The sequence below is a fragment of the Populus euphratica genome, unplaced genomic scaffold (genome assembly GCF_000495115.2).
Source record: "Populus euphratica unplaced genomic scaffold, PopEup_1.0 scaffold74.1, whole genome shotgun sequence".
Taxonomy (NCBI): Eukaryota; Viridiplantae; Streptophyta; class Magnoliopsida; order Malpighiales; family Salicaceae; genus Populus; species Populus euphratica.
In genome coordinates this window covers 179,154-187,693 of record NW_011499954.1, presented here as the reverse complement: position 1 = coordinate 187,693, position 8,540 = coordinate 179,154, and the positions used below count along the sequence as shown (strand labels likewise).

The window sequence follows — 8,540 nt, the reverse complement described above, 5'->3', positions numbered from 1 at the left end:
TAACATAAGAAATTAAGGCAGTCTCAGACAGGCATTTCAAGGCCATTTTAAGCGTAAGTAACCAAAACCTTTCAAGCTTCAACACCCTGTAGTCTCCAATTTAGCTGTACAGCACACCAAAAATCACCCACAACCATACAAACAAACACAAGAAAACAAAGTCACTCAAACACAGAAAACAAAAGGGAAGTAAAGGGAAAATAAGGATAATAATAATTAAAAAACAAATTTGCAGACAGGTGAAAAGTAAAAACAATAGTAAATAATAAAAAGAGGCAAAGACCAAATCTTGAGCTCTGCTAATGATCTATTTTCTTAAATTTAATTAGCCTTTAGAGTCTAGCGTTGGGTGTCTCTCTTGGAGAACTAATGCTCCACTTAGCTGGTAATTCTCTTTGTGAAGGACTTCTCCAGAATCCAGTACCGTAGAAGGTCTCCCACATCTCCTTCTCCAACCTCAGCATAGCTTCCTCCTTCTTCACAGCCTCCTCACCATCGAACTCTCGCAATGAATCCTCAACACGAGCCATTGGATGAATATGTAATTCCGGATCATCGCATCCACAGCCATAACCCCTCCCTCGCGGGGGGAAAAGGCCTTTCTTGATCAGTTTTTTCCGTTGTTTTCTTTTCAAAGCACGTCGACATATTCCGGCAGGAATCTTGTAGATAGTTAGAACCAAAAGGTTAACTAATCCACATGGACAACAACAACAAATCGCTGCACACTCTGCTGTTGTCCCTCCCGCTATCTCACCAAAACGCCCGCTGCAGCAGGAGGAACCTGAGGAGTTGGCGTGTCTTAAAAGGGGCCGGCGCTTTATCAATGATGAAGAAGATGCGAATGGCATAATACACTGATTGTCGGAGTTGCGTTTGTCGCTAATGTTAATAGTATTGTTTATCAAGAAATGAAGCTGAGAAGAAATGCTCTCTTGATTCCAGCCGCAACAATTGATTATAGAAACACAAGAAAAAAACCATTAATTCTTGAAAAGAGAATCCAATCCAATCAAGAAGATGAAGAGGAGGCCAGAAAAGAGAAGAAAGGAAAGGGTCTATAGAAAGATGACCCTCTGTAGATATTAGGGAGGAGGAAGCTGGTGTGCTGGCTCCATGGGTTTGGATGACACCGCAGAAGCTAGAAGCTAGCTAAGAACTGGCAATATATTCGTAAGAGAGAGCAATCAAAAGGGACAAAGAATCTCAAGTTCAGGCAAGTTTTGCGCTGACTCTGATTTTCGTTTCTGTTCCTTGAGCTTGCGGGGTGTTTTTACTGTTTTTGACGAGGGTTTTGCTTTATTTGGACAGGACACAAAGATTGAATTAATAGTCGAGGGCGTGAGAGAGAAAGGAGGATGGTTTTTCTTCTTTCCTTCCCTATTTTCTTGGTGGGATCTGTTGAACTCGGAGGGATGATGACTCCCTGATGAGCTGTGGAGGTATTTATGTATTTAATTACAGGGGGAGAAGGGCGCTTTTTAGGACAAGGGATTGATAGCACATAGAGCTGAAAGAGGTTTTAGAAGGGGAGTCAACATGTCAGGAGATGTGCAGAGGTAGTCATTCCACTAATCTCACCGAAAGTTTCTTTTTTAATTCTCTTTTTTATTAAAAAAAATCAACTCATTTATTTAATATACGAGAGTCTCGTTGCTTCAAAGTATGAGATTTTTTGGAAAATGAATTAGGGAACAACGAGCATTATTTTACTTTTATTTCAGATAACTAATTTCCCTTTCATGCTCTTATTAGTGGCTAATTAATTCTGTAGGTTGCATATTTACGAGTCTCGTGCACGTGCTCCTCCAAGTCAAAATAATTATCTTGGAGTGCTATAAAGTTATATTTCAGATAATATTTGCATTTATTTTTCAATTTCAAATTTGAATTCAAGGCAAGTAAACTTAATTTGACTCATAAATAAATCCAAGCGGTGAAAAAACGAGCTGTAACGCATCAAAATAAGTCCAAACAAACTTTGTTTGTTCTTTCATTATCTCTAAATTATTTATACTTACTAGAGAAAAAAATTAATAAACTAATTAAACTAAAAAAATAAAAAAATAACTAAAAAACTGAACCATAAAAAAAAACAAATAAATAAATTATTTTTTTTTTTAAAATTTGGTTTGGTTCAATTTTGTAAACATGAAATAAAAAACAAATTGAGACAATTTAGTTAAAAAACAAACCAAACCAAACCAGAAAAAACCCATTAGAAAGTCTAAAAAATCTTGAAAAATAATATAATTTTTAATTTTTAATAAAAAATAATTAAATTTAACCGAAATCAATCAATTGAAATTGATTTTGATTTTTAATTTAAAATAATGAAATCAAATTAAATTAAAATCAGTTGATTGAAATCAATTTTATTTTTTATATATTGTATAAAATTTTAGTTTAATTATTTTTATAAATAAAAACTGAATTAAAAAAAAAACTCATATTTGCCATCTAGCTAGCTATCCGCATCATAGATATCAAAAGAACGGCAAAAAGCCAAGCAAGCAATCGAAAGGATTCTCGACATTTCATCAACTGCACTTGTATTTTATGCGTTGTTTATTTGTTGGAGGAATACACTGCGTGTTCAGAAAATCTTATGGTAAGTAACTAGTGATAATTCAGTAATAACCTATTAATTACTATGTCTATCAAAAAAACTTTAAGGAAATAAACAAAAAGAAAAAGAAAAAAAATTGAATATATAACCCATCAACTATATTCAAATCTAACGATATTCAAATTCAACTTTCGTGAGCAAGTTTTGCCCTTGGCAGGATTTAATGGGCATTGCACACTACGTGATAACTATATAGCATGTGTGTGGCACTGTAATAATTATCTTTTCATGTCAGGATTATAAAGATATTTATGAATTAAAAAGATAAGAAATTATTTTTTATTTTTAATAAAAAAAATTATCATTTTATATTATAGTCACTAAAAAACTTAATAGTCCGTGAAAGCTGGATAAAAAAATTGATTATATAAAAAGAAGACATATTATATGATACACTCTATCCTATCTATGATAAGTTACTTTATTATTTGTTTTACATCATGTTTCTATTCGTTAATTTTTTCAAGGTTTGAGAAAAGTTGTTTTCAGTATGAAGATTCTTATCTCATTAAGTTAAAATCTAATAATTCTAAAGTTTAGAAAAGTTTATCTAAAGTTTAAGAAAAGTTTTTCTCAATAAGAGATCTTCATCTTATCAAGTTAAATTCTAATAAAATTTTAGCTAAATCCTAATAGATAATCACATATTTGTTGTGATACTTATGGATTGATTTTTTTTGTATTTTTTTAAGTATGATGAAAATATAATTTTTGTTTTTTTCATATAAAAATGCATAAAAGTTTTAAAATTTAGCCATATGCATGCCAAATAAAATATATTTCTTGTAATGATGAAATGAGGAAATGTTTTAGAATTTTTTTTTTGGAATTTTCTTAAAATTTGGGTGAAAAGAGAAAATTATTAATATCGAGTTAATATATTACTGTATAAGTCTACATACCCAATATTAAGTGAAATCCTTGAAAAGAAACATATTTTTTTGTTTTTGAAATAAAGGGGTTTTTTTAGTTTTTTAGATTTTTGGAGGAAATATAAGTTATTTTTTATATTGGGTTTGTATTTTATAATATAAATTTATGATCTAGTATCATGTAAAATTACTGGAAAAACATACAAAAGATTTATAAATAATTTTAAAATAATTCTTGAGTTTTTTTAGATTTTTAAACATCTGTTTGACTAAATATACAAATATAAATAAAATAAAAAATTTAAAGCTTGTTTTCCAAAAACACACTTAATCTAAAATCAGATACGTAAAAAACACTTTAATGACGTGTTTTATAAACACCCTCCAGCAAGTCAAACAATGCTTTATTTTTTAAGAAGTCAAATACAACTTTATTTCTTAAAAAAAGGAGAAATCTTTACAAAGGATACGAGACAGTTAATCTTTTACAAAGAATTCGATAATGATGAAGCAGCTGAGAAATTGAAAAACAAGTTCCTTTTATAAGTTCTTAGAGTCCTTTAACGGTTTATTTCCTTTCTACCACTCCTTAATTTACTATATATTAGCACCAACATAATTACTTTTATTATTTTACTACTACTCCTCTTATTTTGGCATTATTTTTATTTTTATTTTTTTATGATAAAGTATATCTTTAAACCAGTGTACGTACCAACCGAAACTAAACTCCACTTCAAATAATTTTACAAACACAACCCACAAAATCTCATCAATATCTATGTAGGGTTATTATTATTATTATTATTATTAATCTTTAATTAAAAAACAAAATTAATTTTATCTTCGAAAGAAATCTTATATCATGCTGAAAAAGACCTCTTTTGAGGTTCGAGGAGACTGTCTCTCATTGTTGTTTTTAATATACAAATTAAAGAGAGTAATTAAGGATTATTTCTTGATGTTAATTACCTTTCTTTCTTCTTGTTCTTCTTTATTTATATAAACAAGCATGCTTTCTAAATAAATACAGGGAATAAATACAGGGAACAAGGAAGATATATACGAGAAAGCTTTTAAAGAAATTCCATCAGTATTGTCCGCTTGATTTCTTGGTGTTAATTTCAAGATAAAGATTTGCTTGGTCGAGAACTTAAGTCACAAATCTTCATCATCCATTACTCAACTCGTTTGTAGATGCTTTTAGATCACTAGACGACGGATATATATTATTCAAGATTTTTGTTACTTTTTTGATGTCTTAGCTTCCGTTTGAAATTGAAAGATGAATTTATTTTAGACGGGTGGAATTAAAAAAGAGAATTTTTTTAAAAATAATATAAATTATATTTTGATACTTTATCTAATAATTTAAAGTTATTAAATTAAATTAGTTTGTTAATATGATATTACAGCCTTGATTCAAGATCAAGTGATTTTAAATTTAAATTTTATTATTTTTATTTATTTGATAAAAATTAAATATAAAATAAAATAAATCTATATAAATTTTAAAATTAAATAATTTTTATTTAATAAATATGTTAAAAATATTAAAAAAATAATATAAATTATATTTTAAAATTTTATATAATAATTTAAATTATTAGATTAGCTTACAGAGAAGGGACATAATGGTTTCTTACGGCTAAAGAATTAAAAAAAGCTATGAATTGTTCTTTGACAAAAGCAATGAACTGTTAATGGCCATTGGATATTTTAAAATGAGATTTCTCTAATTCACTTAAAACATTTTAGGAAAATGAAGGTAAATTGTATTTGAAGGGAGCTAAACCTAAGCAATACTAAACATGATGCTAAGTTATACTGATTTACAAAATTTATATTATCTTAAATATAATGTTTCTTTTTAAAATCATATTTTCATATTTGATTTTGTTACACTGTGAAAAATATTTTTTTTAAGTAGAAATAAATTATGCAGAAAGTGACCTAAATTTACATATTATAATATTTTTATTTAAATTTTGAATTCTAAAAAGGATGCAATATTTTTTTTTGGTGAATATTCCAATTGAATGATTAGTTTTAAATTGGAAACTCGTTTCAACGTGTGAAAACTTATCTGATGATCATTATTATTAACATGCAAAATGCTATAAAGACCATATTTATCAGACGTGGGTTGATCCAGAATTTTGTTCAACTCTAAAAATAACTTATTAATATATATATTTTATATCTAGAAAAATAAATTGAATTGTGTTTTTATAATGTGAAATAAAAAAATTATTTAAATACTTCAATTTTAAAGTAGAAAGCAATATATTTTTATTGTAGAGAAAAAATAAATTAATATAATTTTTTAAATCTTATTATTTACAATTATATAGTTTATATCTATACATATTGTTTCTTAATCTTTTTATATGAGATATTAAAACCTTAATTCTAGTTTCTTTGCTGGATCAAGCCAGAGTTTATATTTAATAATCATAATAAAAGTTATATTTATATATTTATTTATATTTAAATGGTAAGGATATTAAAAGTAAGTAAAAAGCCTCGAAACTTAACATAGAACAAAATAAGGTAATTATAAACTCTGAAGTCGTATGGTATGATAAAAATCTAACATCATTGATTATTTCCTTAAGTTTTGTTTTTTTTTTCTTATTATATTACAATATTGTTTTATAAAGGTTCTCGAAAAAACTAGATAAAGAAAATATCAAGACATGGTCAATTTGGTCCCCGTGTACTTCTATGGATCGGAAGTAATTTTAAAGAAACAATATTAACGCCATCATTCATCATTAGATTTCGATATTTGAGACTGCTTCGCCATTATTACTAGTTGAACAGACTTTATTGCAATTTACAATTAATCCGTATCTAATTGCGTCGGCTTTCTTGTCTTCTACGTAGCTTTAATGTGAATTCTAAACGTTTCAATCCGGCTGATGCCTAATTTCCTGTTTGATACTGTTGGGACTTCTTCTTTGAATGTTTTTTTTTTTAGAAAAATATTAAAATAACATTTTTATAATTTTGATTTATTGAAGTGACAAAATATTATTTTAATATACTTTCTATTAATTTTTTTTAAAAAAGACACGGACTAACTTAATTTAAACTAATTCAAAATGATTCAAAATAATATATAAAAGTGGTTTGCTTCTTCATGTTTAAAATCAATGTTAAAGTCAATTCTAAAATTGTGATACGTAAACCGGAATGACACGGATGATCGCTAGGCACTTCAGCAAGAATGATGTAACCTGAGTGCTGCTGGCTAGTACTCAAAATTCATGAAACGGCTTGGTATGGTTTCCAGCGTTCAAAAAAAAAAAATTATAAAACAATATGATATAAAAAAATATTTGGAAAAATAATATAATTTATAAAATTATATTAGGAAATCTATGATTAAGAGAAAAAAAAATACCTTGAAAACACATCGAAACTCCAATGACAACAACACAAGTACCGTTGAAAAGATCTCAATAAAACAAGTCAAATAACACAAAAAAATCATAAATAATGTAAAGAGTGGACCACACAAGCTATCCAAAAATATCAAAGATCATTTGTCTTTGGGCCACTCGTGTAGCCTACTCAAGTCACCATTGGTAACCTTCTCTAGTGTTGTTGGTTTATTTTATTGATGTCTTTTCAAGGATATTGGTGGTCTTATCATCGGATTTTCGGTATGTCTATAAAGTTTATTACTTTCTTTCCTTTTTATTCTCTCTCTCTCCTCTCTTCTTATTAAATCTTATGTCTTTCAAATTTTGTAATTTGAAAAAGTCATAGATGATATTTGAGATTCTTGAATCACCAAAAAAAAAAAAATATAGATAATTATTGCAACTTATAATGGATTCTGTCTTTTTTCTAAATTGCTTTTTTTAATATTTTTTTATCACGCATTTTCTTACGTGTTCATAATTTCAAACACCATTTCAATGTTTACTCAGCATTAATTTTGTGAAACTTAACTATAATTTATGCTAGAAATAGCAATCAAAAGAGTGATAATCAAGTTTGATATAAAAAAGATAAAAGATAATTAGGTGTAGAAACCAAGAAGATAAAGGGGACATGAGAGAGGAGAAGAAAGAAAAGAAAAGAAGAAACGCTCTTGTCATTATGCACCACTAACTAATACAACACCCATCGTGATGATTCTATTGAACCATGGAAGCTATGTCCAAAGCTTGGTGGCCGCCACACACATCGTCATATAGTTGTCACTTATCTAACTTCTTAGCACATGTGTTACATGCACTAGTCATTTTTAGCTTGTATGTCCAATTTGATGCCTAATTTGGCAAACAAAAGGGCTAGATATTTGTTTTCAAGTTCAAATTTAATCCTTAAAGTTTAATTGTTTAAAATTCATGATATCAAGAACAACTAGTTCTTTATGAGATAAACCCATATGAAGAAATTGAATTAACAAGATCTTTAAGAACAAAAAGACAAATAATTTCTAATGACCATGTTATATACCTTTAAGAGTCTGACTTTGATATTAGATCTAAAGATGATCTAAAATTTTTTTTGCCAACTATAAATGGAGAAAACTCTACTCTTTGGTGTAATACCATGAAGGAAAAAATGGAGTTTATGTCTAAAAATCAAATTTGAAACCTTGTTAAATTATCAGAAAGATATAAAGTCATTGGCTATAAACGAATTTATAAAACCAAAAGAAATGTTTTTGGTAATATTTTAGCTAGATTTTTATCTAACGATTATACTAAAAAAGAAGGCATAGACTATAATGAAACATTCTCTCTTGTTTCTAAGAAAGATTAATTTAGAATAATAATTGTATTAATAGCTTATTTTGATTTAGAGCTATATCATATGAATGTGAAAACAACATTTCTAAAATAAAAATTCAGATAAAGAAATGTATATGAATCAACCTGAAAGTTTTGCTGATGACATAAAGGATTTATAAGCTAAAGAAATCTATATATGGAATAAAGAAGGCTTCCCGACAATGGTATATTAAATTTTATAATGTTATAGCCTCATGCAATTTTATTGAGATCATTGAAGATCAA

The 8,540-nt window shown here is 27.6% G+C and overlaps 1 protein-coding gene across 1 annotated transcript; it reads right to left on the bottom strand.

The window, feature by feature from the left end:
* Positions 1-210: 210 nt before the first annotated feature.
* On the bottom strand, positions 211-1,547 carry LOC105138206 (uncharacterized). Its single transcript, XM_011044243.1, has one exon. It carries the CDS (start codon positions 849-851, stop codon positions 333-335), a length of 519 nt encoding a protein of 172 aa, XP_011042545.1. The 5' UTR covers positions 852-1,547; the 3' UTR covers positions 211-332.
* Between the last annotated feature and the right edge of the window lie 6,993 nt (positions 1,548-8,540).

Excerpts from the sequence above, each read along its gene's own strand:
- LOC105138206 (XM_011044243.1), bottom strand. The coding sequence starts at position 851 with ATGCCATTCGCATCTTCTTCATCATTGATAAAGCGCCGGCCCCTTTTA.